Source organism: Mustela putorius, unplaced genomic scaffold, assembly GCF_011764305.1.
Source record: "Mustela putorius furo isolate JIRA1106 unplaced genomic scaffold, ASM1176430v1.1 tig00537227_pilon_pilon_pilon, whole genome shotgun sequence".
NCBI classification, from domain to species: domain Eukaryota; kingdom Metazoa; phylum Chordata; class Mammalia; order Carnivora; family Mustelidae; genus Mustela; species Mustela putorius.
This window is the reverse complement of record NW_025422368.1, coordinates 40,120,840-40,139,617: the sequence shown is the minus strand read 5'-3', so window position 1 is coordinate 40,139,617 and position 18,778 is coordinate 40,120,840. Positions and strand designations below refer to the sequence as shown.

At 33.9% G+C, this 18,778-nt stretch overlaps 1 protein-coding gene across 1 annotated transcript in view; it reads right to left on the bottom strand.

Annotated features, from left to right (window-relative positions):
- Window positions 1–18,778, bottom strand: part of LEMD3 (LEM domain containing 3) — a 78,947-nt gene that overhangs the window by 19,682 nt on the left and 40,487 nt on the right. Inside the window, exons 5-10 of the mRNA XM_004752489.3 lie at window positions 9,163–9,242; window positions 8,931–9,076; window positions 7,890–7,991; window positions 7,680–7,782; window positions 6,833–7,011; window positions 760–841 (exon numbers count right to left, since the gene is read on the bottom strand). Coding sequence (XP_004752546.2) covers window positions 760–841; window positions 6,833–7,011; window positions 7,680–7,782; window positions 7,890–7,991; window positions 8,931–9,076; window positions 9,163–9,242 — 692 coding nt within the window. The remainder of the gene's footprint in view (window positions 1–759; window positions 842–6,832; window positions 7,012–7,679; window positions 7,783–7,889; window positions 7,992–8,930; window positions 9,077–9,162; window positions 9,243–18,778) is intronic.

The window sequence follows — 18,778 nt, the reverse complement described above, 5'->3', positions numbered from 1 at the left end:
CAATTATTTCTTGAAATAAATGAGTTATCAGTTGAGATTTATGGATATTTTATATGTAATACATATAAATCAGGTTTTTTGTTTTGGTTTTTTTTTTTACAAAACAGAATCTGACCTGTCATATCATTGGACAAATAAGCACTCATCTCTAGGAAGCAAATTCTAAAAATTATTACAGCTTATATATGAAATATTAAAGATTCTAAGGCAATAACTTTTGCCAGTGCTAATTTCTGGGTGCATGTGCTGCTATAATTATATAGAAAGAAAAGTTTCTCAAATATTGAATGAACAGAAAAGTCTCTCAAATACTGCATGGACAAATAGGACTTAGAGAAGGAAAGTGTGTATGTACATCTTTGCAGAGAATTTTTTATAATTAGAGATTGGAAGTTTAAAGATAGCAGGTATGTTTATGTATATTGTCTGAGGCAAAGAATGTTGGCAGAAAAGACTTAAAACACTTAATAAAGGGTACTGTTTATCACCACATGTATCATTAATTTGACTCCAGCATTTATCTGCTGTGGAGATTCATAGTACCTACAAAGATTTGTATAAGTTTAACAAATTACTCTATATCTGGGTCTTTTGGCCAAATCTTTGCCTGAAATTTAACAAAGATGAAGAAAAGGAAAACACAACATTTCTGTAGAGATTCAAAAGTAAAAGAGACTGTTCAATTACAGACATAGCATTATAAGAATATTCCAAATATTCCAGATAAAAATTACATATACCTCTGATCATAATACTTACATAACTGGGTCAAACATATTTCGAATCTTTAGACATGGTGTCAAGCTATTTGGCGGTGAATTTCTTCTATCTAAATGAAATGCTACAAAAGACAAATTAGTTTTACTATATGTCACTGTTCCATTTTGTTGAAAGGTATTCAGTCATTCATTCTTTTCAAAAAATATTCATTGCATGCTTTTACTGGGAGCCAGACCCCTGGAAGTTAAGGTACATCAGAGATACAATCATCGCTCTCACAGAGGCTGCAGTTTAGTGGGTGAGAGAGTTGAGAAACCGTGTCAGAAACAAAACAAAACAAAAAAACAAAAACAAAAAAACCAACCCTGTAATTATGGTAAATCTTAAGAAAGAATAATACAAGAAGCTGTGAAAGTAACTTAAGGTAGTCTGGAAATATCAGATAACACTTCAGTGAGGAAGTGAAATTTATGCTGGGACCTAAAGAATAAAGAATAAATTAAAGTAGGCAGAGTAAAAAGACCTATAAAGGACATTTCAAGCAAATATGTTAACTTACATACAGCCCCTGAGACAAGAAAGAGCTCACTGTAATCAAGTGTGGTCAACTAAAGTCAACTAAGATAGCCACTGTGGCTAAAGTGAGAACAGAAAGATAAACCTTAAGAGAGAGAAGTCAGATTACTGAGGACCATGCAGATTGCATTAAAGTGTTTAGACATTACCCTAAGAGCAACAGAAAGCCACTCCAAGCTTTCTTAAGGAGAGTAATAATTTGATGAGATCTGTCTTTTAAATTATATATATTTTTTAAAAGACTGTTAAATAAAGAACTGATTAAACAGAGAAAAAAGTGAATGCAAGGAGACCAGCTAGAAGGTTATTATAGTTGTCTAAGAGAGAGATGATACTAATGTGGATAACATAGGCCAGAAATGCTGATGGAAGGAAGTGGATACAATTGAGGACATATGGAGATCTGTTATGACTTGTTTAAACATGTCATGTCATGTATGTTTAAACATGGCAGGTAAGGAAAAAATTAAGGATAACTCCCAGGTTTATAGTGGAACTAACTGAGAAAGGGTATCATTAATTAAACAAGAATGGTGGGGGAGGTCTGTTTGGTGAGAGAGGATACTAAATTCATGCACATGCTGAATTTGTGGTGCACATATCTCAGCAGACAATTGTACAGGTGGGTATAAAAATCTGAAAACCAGAAGAATTAATTCAAGATAGCACTTTGGGAGTTATCAACATATCTGTGGTAAATGAAGTCACAGCATGAGATCATCTATAAGTAGAAGGAAGACAGATAGAATGAGAAAAGAGGGTGACCTTGAGAAACTCCCAACACTTAGAGGTCCAGGAAAAGAAGACAGTCCAGAAAAGAAGATTGGAGAAATGGTCAAGGTAGCAGGAAAACAAGAAGAAAGTGGCATCCCCAAAGCCACAAGAAGCAAATTTTAAAGCAGGTGCAACTGTTAACACTGCTACGTAAAATGAGGACAGAAAGGGAACATGTCCACTTGGCTTAGCAATATGGATGTCTAAGAGCTATTTCCTCCGAATTGGGGGGGGGGGGGGGGGGTGCAAAATAGATTGGAGTCAGCTGAAGAATAAAATGGGAGCTAAAAGTAAAAACAATGAGTAAACGTTTAATGCTATCTGGCTATAAATAGGTAGAGAGAGACAGAGTGATAGCTAAATAACAATGTATACTCCAACAATGTGTCTTTTTTTTTTTTTAAAGGTTTTATTTATTTGAGAGAGAGCACAAGCAGCAGGGGTAGCGGGAGAGGAAGAAGCAGACTCCCCATGGAGCAGGGAGCCCAACGCGTGGCTCCATCCCAGGACCCTAGGACCATGACCCGAGCCGAAGGTGGACACTTAACTGAGCCACCAAGGTGCCCCTCTAACAATGTGTGTTCTTAAGGATGAGAAAGACTGTATGGCATGTTTAGGTGCTAATGAAAAGATCCAATAGAGGCAGGGATTTATACAGTAAGAGAAGAATTTATACAGTAAGTATACAGGAAGAGAAGAGACTGGAGAAGAGCCGATGGGATCCAAAGGACTTCAATACCATTCCCTATGGAGAATAGGGCTCAGGTCTTTGTTAAGTGAGAAAAACCCTCAAATGCAACAGGAGGTGAGGGTGAGTATGGATTCTAGCCATGGATTTACTTGGTGATGGAAATCTGAGGCAGGTAAATCTGATTGCTTCTATTCAGGTCATCAACTGAGAATTTAGGAGACAGAAGGGCAAAGGTCTGAAAGGATGGAAAGAAATCTAAAATTATTACTGAGTAGGAAAGTGAAATGACTGGTAAAATATGATAAGAACATGAAAGTCAGGTAGTACTGAGGGCCTAACTGAGGTTGATTACTTATGACGTACCAGTCTGCAGACTATATGATTTTCTACTGCTATGCTCAGCTCCTTGCACATAGACAAAATCCTTTCATCCTTGGTTGGAATTTGCCAGGCTAAGATGAAGGGCAGTTAATGACTTAAGGGTAGCAGCAAGAAAAGGACTGGAGAGAGGAATGGGTCATGAAACTAAAATGGACAGGAAAAGATATAAAGATAGGAGGAAGACTGAAAAACTGGAAAAAGTAGGTACATCAAAGAATTGGAGAGTCTGGGAATTCCTAATTAAATAAATAAATATATATATACACACACACACACACACACACATACACACATATACATATACATATGTGTATACACACACACACACACACAAAGCAGGAAAGTCTGAAAGAGGAGTTTATGGCTCAGAGTATACTAATGGGTTAAACAGGTGACAGGGATTAAGGCGGGCGCTTGTGATGAGCACCAGGTATTGTATGAAAGTGATGAATCACTACTATACCTAAAAGTAATATTACACCATATGTTAACTAGAATTTAAATAAAGACTTGAAAGAGGAAGAAAAGAAAAAGACTTGAATGTATCAATTAAAGATTTCAGAAGTATCTAGTGAAAAAAAATGTCTGGGGTGTGAGTGTCCTAACAGTGCCTGATATGGGGTGGGGCAATGGCCTCTAGACATGAAAAATCTTTGCCAAACCCTAGATCAAGAAGTCTATGAACTTTATGGGGGGCGCCTGGGTGGCTCAGTGGATTAAAGCCTCTGCCTTCGGATCAGGTCATAATCTCAGGGTGCTGGGATGGAGCCCCACATCAGGCTCTCTGCTTAGCAGGGAGCCTGCTTCCCCCCACCACCACCACCTGCCTCTCTGCAAACTTGTGATCTCTGTCTCTGTCAAATAAATAAATTTTTTTTAAAATTTTTTAATAATAAATAAAAAGAAGCCTGTGAGCCTCTAGCACCACCCAGACGTCCCTGGCAGTGTACAGCTCGTGTTCTTGGATAACCTTTTAGTTGTAGACAATCTGAGTTCCTTAAAATTCCAATATTGCCCAGGGCCAGCAGAAAATGAACCAGTGAAAATGGAACCACTAATACCATGTTATCCCAGCCCAAACCCAAGGACCTAGGAGAAGTTATTCCTGGCCAGTTCTAATCACAACATAGTTGTGAAGATCAAACCAATTTTTGTCTCCCCAACTAAACTGCAATCACCTTCTGGTACAAGCAAAGAGACAGTGATTTCAAATACCTCAGGAAGTATGTTTAGATCTTTCAAATGAATGCTGTTTATTCTGAAGACTACACGTGTCAGAAACATAAATAATTCTCCCCAGCAGGTATGGTTTGATTTTTAACTGGTGCTTTAAAATGCCATTAGAGATACTAAAGCTATGCAAGAATGCAATTTAGACTTAACTACCCTTTAGAAAATGAACTTAAAATTCACTCAGGTTATTTAATAATTATTTGGAAAAAATACTATTAAATGACAACAGCTTGTAGTGAGAGTGAATTCAAAAGACTACTATAATTACCAATCCTCCAGCCATGTATCTTTTAATTAAAGCACTATTTATAAGAGGATAAACTTTAAGCCTCTTAATAAGTTAAACTATCTTTTTACATAAACAACCGCCCTACCCCTCCACTACAGTCCTATTTTCAGCACAATATTTGTGTCCAGATACATTTAAATGAAAGAAAAACTAATTTATGTATTAATATTTTTTACAAGAAAGCCAATTAATTATATTTAGGTAGACTATACATTTAATGGCATAAAATATAAGTAATAGATTAGAGCTATGTATTCTTACATGAGGCAATTTAGACAATTATCATCAAGAAAAATTCCACCAACTTCTCTTTTTTCAGCTCCTGTAACAAATTCTTTTATGATCAAATTCTTAGGAGAACTCAAATCCCTTTTGCTAGGAGTCTACAGACTTTTACCATTCTAACGCTCTAAAAACTTGAATTGGTATCTTTCAAGCAAATGGCTACTAGGTTCTAACTCTGGATTTTCGGCTTTCAGGATAACATAATCTCAGCCACTATATTTTTTTTCAATTTACTAAAAACAGGCATCTTCTTTTACCCTCAATTCCCTTCTAGATTCAGTAACTAATTCACTGCAACATTTTTAAAACCAAAGACTGTCAAGAAAAGGGAGATTGATTTTAAAATTCTTCACATTGTGCATTTAGAAGTATTCAAATTAAGATAGCTCAGTACTTAGCATATAGTTTGTAAACATTTACTATACTGGAACTTTGATGAAACAAAGTAGCAGGACATTTCAGAGCTATCAATTTATGTTGAGTTTTAGAACTATTATAACTGACCTAAAATTGCCTTTGTATCATACTTACACAGTCTTTTTCCATCTAGAGAGAATGATAAAATGAATATAATAATCTGAGGTTTTAAATTCTAGATACAGAACATTCAATTTCACACACTGAAGAGTCTGTCATCCCCTCTACTAATTTACACTTGATCTTACTTAGCCAAAAGGCTGAGAAGCGATCCCCCCCCTACTAATTTATAAGAACTTGGATTACCTAGGTCAAGAAGTTGTCTTTACATTCATCTTGAAAACCTCACACTTTAAAAATAACACAACTACAATGATTAAAAAAAAATTTATATGAACAAAATAATGACCTTTTCTAGAACTTCACAGGCATATATGAGCTATATGAAGAAATTAGGCTGAGAATACACAACCATTACAATCAGGCAACTAAGTAATCAGATCTCATTGGCTTTGCATTCTTTTTTCATTTCAAAGGACCCTTCTGCAGACACCTTTTAAAACAAGAAGTTTAATGTTTAGTGTCACCCTTGGCATCATCAAAGCATCACTTTTATGCCATGATTACTGAAGACTATTATTATTCAAGCTCTTTGAAAGTAAAAATCAGAGAAGAAAGGGAGTGGATTTTACTTTTTTGCAATTTCAAAACAATTTAATTTTCTCATAAATACTGTGCTTAGCAAACATTGAGAAATATACTTTTATCCAATAAGATTTAAAGAAACTCAACCGACTACTAGTTCTGAAATGCACATTAAACTAACTCCAAGATTTAATTTTGCAACTAACCGTCCAAGAGATTCAAGTGAGGTAACAGTTACTACTAGTAGAGGTTTGGGAACCTAAAGCAACCAATCACCAAGCCCTTCTATATACTTACATATACCTGTTTTAACAACCATCCAAGCACTGAGAAAAATATGGACAGTCATTTAAGCTACTTGGAACAAGGAATACGAAGGTGGTCAGTCTTAATGAAAAGAGGCAGGCAAGCAAAAATTGGAAAAAAAGAGCAGTTAAAAAGTTATGTTCCACTTTTATATGTTTCATATATATGTAAAACATAAATTACATGTTATCTGCCTAAAAATTAGGGGGATAGAATGCAGCTAGATCTACAATACTAAGTTGCTTTAAGTGAAAAAGGAAAAAAAAGTAATGTGTATACAGTGTTCTGTTATGGTAAAGACAAACCATTATGTTCATATTTGCAAGGAGAAAAGTGGAAGGATATGTAAGAAACTAACATTAATTCCTTCTATGGAATGGAAATGCAAAAAGGGAGCTTTGTCTTCATATGTTTCAACAGCACTATTTTACATTAAACATGTAAGACTTTCACAGTTGAAAAAAATTAGAAAAACACCATGTTTATTTTTGTTGTTATTGTTTAAAAATACATACCTTGACCTTGCCATACTTTAGAAGGTATTACTAATATTTTGTCACAGGAGGCAGAAGGCTGGATCCACCGCCAAACTAGAAAATCTGTACCACCTATTCTTCGTGTCTCTGTGCGAACTCTAGATTCATTAGCAGCAAGGAAGTCAACAGCTCTATCCCAGACTTTCTTCATTTTTTTCCTAGCATGTGACAAAATGACAAATTTACTATCATCTTGGCTTGTTATCTTTTTCAAGTATTAGTAAGTGAAGGCAATGACTATTATTAATTCTGGTTCTCCTCGTCACTGCATATGAGGTTTTTTTCAAAAAAGATTTAGATGCCTAAAGCTCACTTCAGATTTCATTCTCTAGAGGTGGGGCACAAGCATCAGTAATCTTCCCCCCCAAACTTCACCACTGATTCTGGGGTGTTGCTATGGTGAAGAATGCTGTGGTAGGATATGGAATCATCTTACATTTTCAAGAAGTTATTATTTAGTCCTTTTAATTAAAAATCTTCTTAACAACAAAATATTTAAGGCATTATTTGTAAAACATCACTGGCTATTGTCTGTCTCTGTTTCTTTATTAAGATGAAATTAAAGGAAATAAGGTGAACATTGGTAAGAATAAAAAATATATAAAAGTGATCATGATTTAGGAATCCAGTTGTTTATTATGCCACTCAAAATCAGGAGGAGAACAGAAGGGAATTTAGAAAGAAAGGAGAGTTTAAAGTACAAAAAGTAAAGCCTGTACAATAAAACAGGTCTACTTGAGAAGGGCCACAACTCTCAATATAATCTTTATAACTTCAGAAGATGCCAAATTCTGATCTACTTCAACTCACGATACTCTGAACGTACTTGTCGTGAGGTTGTATTAAGGAATCTTGTACATGTGGAATAGGCATGTAAGGTTGTAAGTCTTTATTTTCCTGGCAAGCTTCATTGTGACTTCGTAAAACATCTGAAAAATAACACATTTACAAATGAATCAATCACTGGACATCATACTGTAATTTATCACATAACTACAATTCAAGAAATGGTTTGGATTTTTACAAATACTTATACCTATAATCTTCACCACCATATCATACATCTGCCTTGTTTCCTCTTCTTCTTTTGTCCAGCGGTATTTCATATAACGCAGAACGACACAAACCATCACTACACCTGCAATATTTATATATTTTGTGTTTTAAAAATTGTGCTCAGTGACAATCATTAATATTCATTGCAATCTAAAGTTATTACTATACTTGTTAAATCTGATATTAACAAAACAAAGCAAAAAAGGAGAACTTATGACAGTTTGCACAGTGATTATTTTAACTGCCATAAGGGATAATGGAGTAAGACTTCAAAACAGTGGGCTGAATTACCTACATAATCACAACTACATTTAGTATTTAATGGCTTTAGTATTAAACATTAAGTATTTTAAATTTAGTATTAAATATTTAGTATTAAACATTTTCCAGAGTTTCACTTAATCGCTTTAAAAAAACCATTTCATGATGTGGACAACTGAACATTTAAATTCGATTATTTTTTTAAAAACAATATAACTGTTTCACAAACATTTTGCTTTGTCACATTAAACCATAAGAAAGGTAAGTTTCCTAAGACTGTAAACATATTACACTTTAGGAAAATTATTTTTAAAGGACTGGAACAAAGAAAAAAAATGATAATCTCCTATATTCCTATAGTCAAAAGTCACATAAAATCCAGGAATCCAAATGAAAATTTTAATGCAGGTAAATGGTATTTTTTAAATTAAAAATAATTTTAATGAACTTAATTTATATTTTATTATTAAAACAATAAGCTTGATTTTTCTATTTCCCTGTTCTATTTCCAAAGGCATCAGTATGACAAAGTTTTATTCCATTTTCCTTTATACTACTGTTTTCTAAGCCCTTAGATTAATAATGACATTATTTTAAAAAAAAAGACAACTTCAATATTATTCTACCTTAGGGAAGATTTCTGGATGTGATTTATAATGGCAGCTATCACAGAAGTAAATTCTCAACCCTGGTATTTGGTAAAAAATGATACGAAAATTCCAGACTATCATGTGTCTTCTTTCTCATTTCAACAACTTACCCAAGCATAACAACAATAACCTGTGGGTGACAGTAATAAAAGCACGTCGAAAACGACACCAGAAAGACATCTGTGGTCTTGTGGACTGTAAAAACTGCACATGGGTTATATTTGTCAGTTGTTCCTCAGGGCCATAACCAACACACCTAGTTAAAAAATAATTAAGGAGACTTTAGAGTCAAAATCACTTCTTATATTATAAAATGGTCAAAGTGGAAATCAAATCCTTTACCTTATTCCAACATCTTTTCCATTTTCTAAAATCCACTTCAAGGAAATATTAAATATATCTTCATATTCAGGGCCTAAATCCTAATAAGAAAAATGGAGAAAAGAACTAACTATTCTTAATTCACATTCATTTGACTCTATCTGTAAGTTATACTATAAATACTATACTTTTATCTTTATATAACTCTTGAAACTATTACATAACAAAAACATATTAATCATTATAGAAAAACAAAAGGAGGAAAAAAGTCACAATTTCCCCATCTTTCTAAGATAAGCACAGTTACTACTTTGTTATGTTTTCTTTTTGGTTCCTTTACTTTTACAGATTTGGAGGATTTTTTTAAATATAATTTGTCTTTCAAGCATCACTGTGGTAAAAGTGAATTAGCTCTTTTTTAAAATTTTTTATGGAACCCTATTTTTAAATGAACAAATGGCAAACTATTCAGACTTGGCTGTTTCACTGACATTTTCTCAACAAGTGAATTGAAGCAAACATGTCACCTCAAGAAAAATAACTGACTTTGTTACCAATCATAACATTCAAGCTTTCAAGTGAAAAGTAAAATTTGGAAAAAGCTGCATCCATTACTATGACTTGACAACTTCACAATACTTGAAAACTTTTAGACAGGTGTTATATTAAAGAATTAAAGACATCAATCTTGAAATATGTCAATATTGGGAAGATCTGCATAAATAGCAAACCAGTATTTTCCAAATGAACATGCATGAGTTGTTAAAATCTTGCCTAGGTAAAAGACCTATTCTACATGTAAAATCAACAAAGGACTTCAGAGACAGAATGTACAAAAATCACTGATACGGTTTCCAATTGTACACTGCAACCAATCTTGAAGAAACTACCTCTCGGGGTTCTGGTACAGTATCGATGAAGAATACCTACAATTATCTGAAGATTATTAAAATACTTTATTCTGTTTTGACGACATATCTGTATAAGGCTAGATTTTCTTGATGTACTTCAACCAAAACATCACAAAAGATTGAATACAGAAGTAGATATGAAAATCCAGTTGTTTTTTATTAGCCTACATATTAAAGATTTAAAAAGATATGCACAAATGCAAAACAATGCCATTTCTCATTAAATGTATTTTGGAAAAGTTATTTTTCAAAAAATACATTGTTTATGTTAACATGTAATAAGTTCATTATTCTTACTTTAAACAAATAAGTAAATTTAAAATTTTATTAAATTTCTAGTAAGATAAATATATATCTAAATTTATTTATCTATCTCCCACAAACAAAGGCCATTCACAGTCCTCGGGACTGCTAAAGGGACTTGAAACCATAAAGTTTAAGAACTACTATATATAGGTAGATGATGTATTTTTTAATCAAAAATACTAAAAATAAAAGTGGAATCCCATTTTATATATGTTGTTTATTCCACTTGTTTCTATCACAAAATGAAGTACTGTGTCAATGTCAATAAACATGGAACAACCTACTTTTTTCCAGGAAACTGCGTTTCTAGTTTATGGCTGGTTATTTTATACTTTAATCAACCCCTTACTAATGAATGCTTAGAGTATTACCAATTATTTCAATATATCAAATAATACTGTAATAAATACCCTTAAAAATCTTCCCATTCAACAAATACTTATTGAGGGTCCAATATGTGCCAGGTACTGTTCTAGGACCCAGAGATGTAGCACTAACCAAAACAGTCAAAATTCCATGTGTTCACAGAGCTTATCTTCTATTCAGTATTATATCCTTATGCACTTTAAGCGCAAAGAATGAATTTCTAAAAGTAGCAGTTAAGACATCATTTTTAAAAACTCCTTTAAAGGGAGTCTGAGTGGCTCAGTCAATTAAGTGGCCAAATCTTGATTTCAGCTAGGGTCATGATCTCAGGGTTGTGAGATCAAGCCCCATTTTGGGCTCTGCACTGGGAGTGGAGCCTGATTAAGATTCTCTCTCCCTCTGCCCCCCACCCACCCTAAAAAACAAAAACAAAAAAGCCCCACTCCTTAAAAAAAAATAATAATTTTGTACTAGCTATTATATTTTATCAACAGATTAAAGGTTTTCATTTGATCAGAATGATTTACTTCCTAATATGGAACTGGCAAGTTGGTTTTTACTACATCAAATTCGAAAATGTAGAAAGTTTTATGAAGCAAAACTACTATTGCTAGGCATCATTACTTATGTGTAACTACCAACCAGGATGTTTAGATGGTAAAGAGAACTACAGGTGACCTGTTATCTTAAAAAGAGAAAAAAATAAAATGTGGTCTTTCATCATTATTTATGAAAATCAAAAAAACTCATCACCAATAATAAGCATTTAATAATTGACAAACGGTTTATACATGAGATTACTTCAAGGAAATACTATGCATTTAGAAATGATCATGAGAGGGACGCCTACTTTTGGTTCAGGTCATGATCCCAGGGGCCTGGGATCCAGTCCCCCATCAGTTCCTTATTGAGCAAGGAGCCTGCTTCTTCCTCTGCCTGCCCCACCTTGCACTCACTCTCTCTCTCTGATAAATAAATAAAATCTTTAACTGAAAAAGAAAGAAAGAAAGAAAGAAAGAACGAACGAACGAGAGCTAAACAGCTATATGCTTAGAAAAGTAAAACAGGGTGCCTGGGTGGCTCAGTTGGTTAAGGGACTGCCTTCAGCTCAGGTCATGATCCTGGAGTCCTGGAATTGAGACCTGCATCAGGCTCCCTGCTCAGCAGGGAGTATGCTTCTCCCTCTGACCCTTCCCCCTTCTCATGCTCTCTCTTTCTCTCATTCTCTCTCAAATAAATAAAATCTTTTTAAAAGGTAAAGCAATATGCCATTTATATGTAACTATAAAAATCTGTACTTACGAATAGTAACTAAAAATTTTTTTTTATGATTTTACTTATTTGAGAGAGAGAGAGAGTAAGCAAGAGAAAGAGCATAGAGGGAGAGGGAGAAGACCCCCCTCCACTGAGCAGGGAACCCAACACAGGGCACTCCATGACTAAAAAAAATTGATTTTTTGTTTAAGCTTTAACATTGCTTTAAAATGTTATGCAATAAAATTATACAAAAATAATTTCAGGCAATTATGGTTTTGTTATAAAAATGCTACCAGAATTCACTTTGTGCATAACAAAAACAGAACACATATTCATCTGCTCTAAAATTCATTTGCTTCCAAAGTCAAGAGAACTTACTTCTGGTTACATTGCAAGGATTAGGATTAGATAAAGCACAAGCGATAGAGGGCTTTGAAAATCCACAAAGCAAGATTAATATGAGTTATCCATGGAGCTGGAAACATTGCACTCTTCTTCGTCATGTATGGGTTTTTTTTTTTAAGTTTTTATTTTAATTCCAGTTAGTTAGCATACAGTGTAATACTAGTTTCAGGTGTACAGTATAGTGATTCAACTATTCCCTACATCACCCAGTGCTCATCACAAGTGATCTCCATCACCTATTTCACCCATCCCCCCACCTACATGCCCTCTGGTAACCTCCAGTTTGTTCTCTGTAGTTAAGAATCCATTTTTTTGGTTTGCCTCTTTTTCCCCCTGTTTACTTGTTCTGTTTCTTAATTCCACATGAATGAACTCGTGCGGTATTTGTGTTATCTTGTTTAGCACTATACTCTATAGATCCATTGGGTCCTTGCAAGTAGCAAGATTTCATTCTTTTTTAATGCTGAGTAATATTCCATTGTATGCTATTATATATATGCCATATCTTCTTTATCCATTCATCAACTGATGGACACTTGGGCTGCTTCCGAATCCTGGTTATTACAAATTATGTTGCTCTAAACATAGGGGTGTTTGTACCCCTATGAATTAGTGTGTCTATATTCTCCCGGTAAATACGCAGTAGTGAGATAGCTGGATTATAGAGTAGTTCTATTTTTAACTTTTCTGAGAAAACTCCACACTATTCTCCCCACTGTCTGTACCAGTTTGCATTCCACCTACAGTGCACAAGGGTTCCTTTTTCTCCACATCCTCACCAACATTTGTTGTTTCTTATGTTTTTTTATTTTAGCCATTCTGACAGGTGTGAGGTGATATCTCATTGTAGTTTTGTATTTCCCTGATCATGAGTGATGTTAAACATTATTTCATGTGTCTGTTGGCCATCTGGATGTCTTCTTTGGAGAAAAGTCTGTTCATGTCTTCTGCCTATTTTTTTTTTTTTTAACATACAAAATTTCCTTTTTTAATGGGATGTAGTTAACCACTATTCTTTTCATAGAGCTGAATTTTATTATTATTCTTTTCATGTCTTTTTTTTAAATTTTTTATTTTTTATAAACATATACCCCAGGGGTACAGGTCTGTGGATTCTGCCCATTTTTTAATTGGATTATTTGGTTTTGGAGTTTTGAGTCTCTTAAGTTCTTTATATACTTTCGATACTAACCCTGTATCAGTTATGTCGTTTGCGAATATCTTCTCCCATTCTGTAGGCTGCCTTTAGTTTCATTGATTGTTTCCTTTACTGTGCAGAAGCTTTTTTTTTTTTATGTAGTCCCAATAGTTTATGCTATGCTCACTACAAGTGCAGCTACCATCTGTCACCATACAATACCACTGCAATACCACCGACTTTATTCCCTAGGCTGTACTCCTCATTCTTATGACTTATTCATTTCAAAACTGTTCTCTATATTTATGGGTCTGTTTCTGCATGTTTGTTCACTGGTTTTTTAGATTCCACATATAAGTGAAATCATTAAGACATGGATATTTTTAAAAAACCAATGAAACATACATATTGTATCTACCTGTGTTTACATATATGCTCTTCAGCTATTACAACAATATGCAAAATATAATGACATTTTTGTATTATTACACAGAACTCTGAAGGCTAGACTATACCTTTAAGTTTCAAATAATGTAAAAACAAATTTCCAAATTTATTAGTTGTGTATTTTAAATACAAAAATTTTAGAAGGCTGAAGGTATTATAAGGAGTCTTACTGTCTTCATTAATTATCCTTAAAAATGTACATAATGGTTCATACTAAAAAGGACACCTACTCTAATAAGATAAGTATGTGGAGGAACATTGAGCTTAAAACTTTTAGTTATAAAATAATAAGGGTAAGAAAAGAGTGTCTGTTGTTATTTTCTCATTTTGTTTTCCTTCCCCACGTTAATACCAGCTAATATCCACTTACTATCTGGAATACAACAGAACCATGGAACATCAATATACAAAATACAAAAAACAACTGGTAATTTATTTAAAACCTCATTAAAAAAATTTATAGAGTACTAAGGTCTGAGACAGACCATTACTTCCACAAATGTTCTACATGGTATACAGAGTTCTACAGTATTATAAAACAGAATTTTTGAAGAAGTAAAAGCAGAATTTTTTTTTCTGGCTATGCTAATTAAATAACTCATGCTAACATTACAGCATGCATAGCAGCTTCCTGATTTTAAGAGTGGGAAAGTATTTTATTATTCATTTTTTTGTAGCTACCTCAAAAGCTGTAAGGTAGGGGTAGGCCAACCTTTTCTGTAAAGAATCAAAGAGTAAAATACTTTAGGCTTTGTACCCATATACATTTCAGGTCTCTGCCACGTATATTCTAAGCTACCTTTAAAAGTGTTGTGAAACCACAGCTAGAAGGCCATGCAAAAACGGGCCCAAGGGCTGTAGTTTGCCAACCTCTGAGTAAGGCATACTTGCATCATACAATGCTCATTTTCTAATCACTGATGATGATGACACTAATTTTTAAAGCAAGTCGATTACAATTATTACTACTTACTTATAGGCAATAGCCCAGTCAACATATTTGCTGACTGCTTCATTTAAATCTTTCTAAATTCAAAGCATATTTCCCCAAATCTTTCACAAATCTATTTTAACATACTATGTGTGAACACACACACACACACACACACACTGAAGATTCCCAGTTCCAAATTTACCTTATTTGTAAAATAATTGGCAAAACATTTATTTTTATTAAAACTCACATGAGGTACTTTGAACTTAAGATTACAGTTTCACAGCATAAAAACAATAACTGTTTCATGTAAAAGAGTCAGCTCATTAAATAACGCTATAAACCCTTAGTAAAAAGGGAAAGAAATGCTGATACAGGGAGAAGTCAAGTAAGAATTAAAAACCTATTGAACAGCTAGCTCACAGAATGGGTAATATTTTGGTAATAATAACTCTGTGGCTTTCCAGTACGGGAATATTCTGTTTAACTGTGACATGACATATGCTATACATGTTACCTTTGAAATTAATTAAAATAAGATACATGAAAATCAATACAATAATAAATATGATTTAATTCTTGATGATTCAGTGATAACATGCTCCTTAAATAAGCAGGCCTGGGATCAGATCATGACTGCACTACTGCCTAGCTATTATGTATAACCTCAAGTGGAGCGAAAAAGTATGTCATCTATACAGATATTATCTACTTTGATCACTTCTTCAGGGTCAGTCTCTTGCTCACTCAAAAGACAGAGCTGGTGGTTATGAACCCAGTCCTTCCATTTAAGAGGCAGAACAGTATAGTGAGAAGAAAAAGCACTTTAATTCTATTCCCAGCCTCACCACTTTCTAGCTGGATGATGTGATCATTAAATCCCTCTGAGCTTAAGTTTCTTTTTAACTTGAGTTTGATACCACCTACCTTCCTGGGTCATTGTGACGTCAGAGACACTAAGAAAATCCTAAGATAAATTATACTTGATAAATTATTATTATTTTCTTAAAGATTTAATTTATTTGAGAAAGAGAGAGTAGAGGGAGAGGAGCAGAGGTGGAGGGAGAGGACAAGCTGACTGCACTAAGCACAGAGCTGTACTCCAAGCTTGATCTCACAATCCTGCCATCAAGACCTGAGTTGAAACCAAGAATCGGCTATTCAACAGACTAAGCTACCCAGGGGATCCAATAAATAGTAATTATTAAGAAACTTATCCATCATTCCATTTCTCAGAACATTTATTTTCCCACAAAGACACATTATTAACAGTGATTAGCATGCCAACCTGGGCCATAAAAGTCTATCCAGCCCCCATAATTTGGCACACTTGCAGCTATCTTCTTTCCTAGTGTTTTCTTCACATATCGTAAACGTACTCATTGTGTTGAAGTTTAAAAAGGTTTGAAAATGAACCACCATTCATTACATCATTTAGTTGGAAAGTTACCATACAAAGCTTCCACTGTTTTAACTTAAAAACAAGTCTATGTCTTTTCATGAAAATTTAATGCTATGTATTTCTTAAATGTTCCACCAGAGGGACCTCTTAACTTTTCACAAATCAAAACAGGCTTTCATTCTCAAAAATTCTGAGTGAAAAAAATGAAAAAAGTACAAGAAAAACACTGGGAGTTCAGAAAAAGAGTGTTTAAATTATTTAAATTAATTGTTATGTTTATTTAAATTTCCTTTGAAAGAGAAAGTAGGAGAAATAAAATAAAAATGGAATGTGAAGTATCAAATTCAAGAAAATAAAGAAAAATTTTATTGAGGTTTACTTATTCATTCATTTTACTCCACCAAACATTTACTCATATTGTGCTTAAAATGCACTTGAAGTTGGGGAACAATTAGCTTACACTCCTATGAGTTCTGTGCTCCCTTTGGCCGATTTACTCCTGAATCCAAGAACTTAATTGTGCTGCTGGAGAAACCATAATGCAAATACATGAAATGTGTGACAGATCTCTCTCCAGAAGTGGAGAGCATACAATATATGTATTATGATCATAGTTTTTGACATCAGCTTTGCAGTGAGGTCCTTCCATATTCATGCTAGAACTCGGATAAAATAAAATAAAAACACCAATTTTGTCTAGACTGTGCTAACATGGTCATTCCAAATCAGAAAGTAGGTCGGCAACACATATCCAAAGTATTTACAAAAGCTCATGCTCCTTAACAAGTAGTTTTCTTTCTAGAACTACTTTCCTAAGTAAACAATCAGAAAATCAGAAATACAGGGGTGCCTGAGTGGCTCAGTGGGTTAAAGCCTCTGCTTTTGGCTCAGCAGGGAGCCTGCTTCCCTTCCTCTCTCTCTCTCTCTGCCTGCCTCTCTGCCTACTTGTGATCTCTGTCGAATAAATAAATAAAATCTTAAAAAAAAAAAGAAAAAATCAAATACAATATGCAAAGATTAGAGTGCTTTCATAATACTGACAAACCACAAACCAATAAATGCAATACAATCATGTAAAGAAATATTACCCAAAGATAAAAAGAAGTTCAAAAACCTGAACAATGACATGACAAAATGCTTGTGATAATTTTAAGGAAATAATATATAACGTTTGTAGTAAAGAAATATTTAGAATTAATAGTGATACTAATTGCAGGGATGAAAACATAAGAAAAGACTAGAGAAAAATTAACCAAAAATGAGTGGTTAACTTTTCTCCTTTTTTTCCCATTAGTTAAATCATGAGCATGAGTTAATGTTACATTGAGAAAAATAAACACTATTAAAAATAGTATTTAAAAGTTTTATCTAGACCTTAAAATTTTATTTATGGGGTAAGATTCCTGTTTAATGCTCTTTTTTTGAAGTGGCAGCCCAAAATACATCATTGGTTGTAACAAGCCATACCAGGTTTCACAGCATTTGAAAATACAAAGTAAATTCACTTAACTAATTAAGACTGAAACTAATCCAAAATCCTTTGTAAAAACTTACATTAGATATTCTATTGAATTTAAGAAAAAAAAAAGTAAAACCCCATCTAAAACATAAAATAATTCCAAGGAAAAAATATGAAAACCTTTTAAGACTAGAGTTCATTAATCTCAATTTTTTTAACTCAAGACAGTTTCGTACTCATCTCATGCATGGCTACGTCCAGTAACTCCTCTGCTGGCAATTTTCAGCAGGAATAAAATCTCTCATACCCTTCTGCTGCCTGACACAGATTGTGACTCATCCCAACCCTGCCTCTGTGTCCCTTCTTTTTACCTTATCTTATTGCTGACCCACAGCTTCAACCAAATGGGGGAGGGGGTGGTGGTGCTTAATCATCCTTCCACTGGAAACCTTGCCTCTTCCTCAGCTCTAGCCCAACTACGAATCAATCCCTATCCCACTCTAAGCTCTATCCCTTGCCTTTAGTGCTTTAAATAAAGTATTCAGCAGCTCTTAAGAGTCTCAGGTTCTACCGAAATGTAAATTAATACTGTTCCAGGAACTTATGACCAACCGTTAACACATATCTGTGCAATTACCTCTCTAAGATATTTAACTGATTAAAAAAAGAAAGAGAAGAGAAAGCAAGAAGGAAGTACTGCTTAGGATCGGTTTTTCCTACTGCTGGAAGTACAAACACTTTTAACTACTCGTAAGGACTACTTACTTGCTTTGGATTCCCACATGTTATGTCCTCCTTATGGAATATTTTATTCTACGTCCTCTATATACTACTTAATCCAATCCATTCTTTGCTCCCACCCCCACAATCCACTTGGCAATTCTTCCATCCCTAAAACAGAGCCCCATAATCAGAACTCTCTCTACCTAATTTAAGATCTTTTTGGATTCTGATTCTTTAGCTATCTAATCTATCAGCTATTACACTCTGCACAAATTTGTCTGTTATCAGT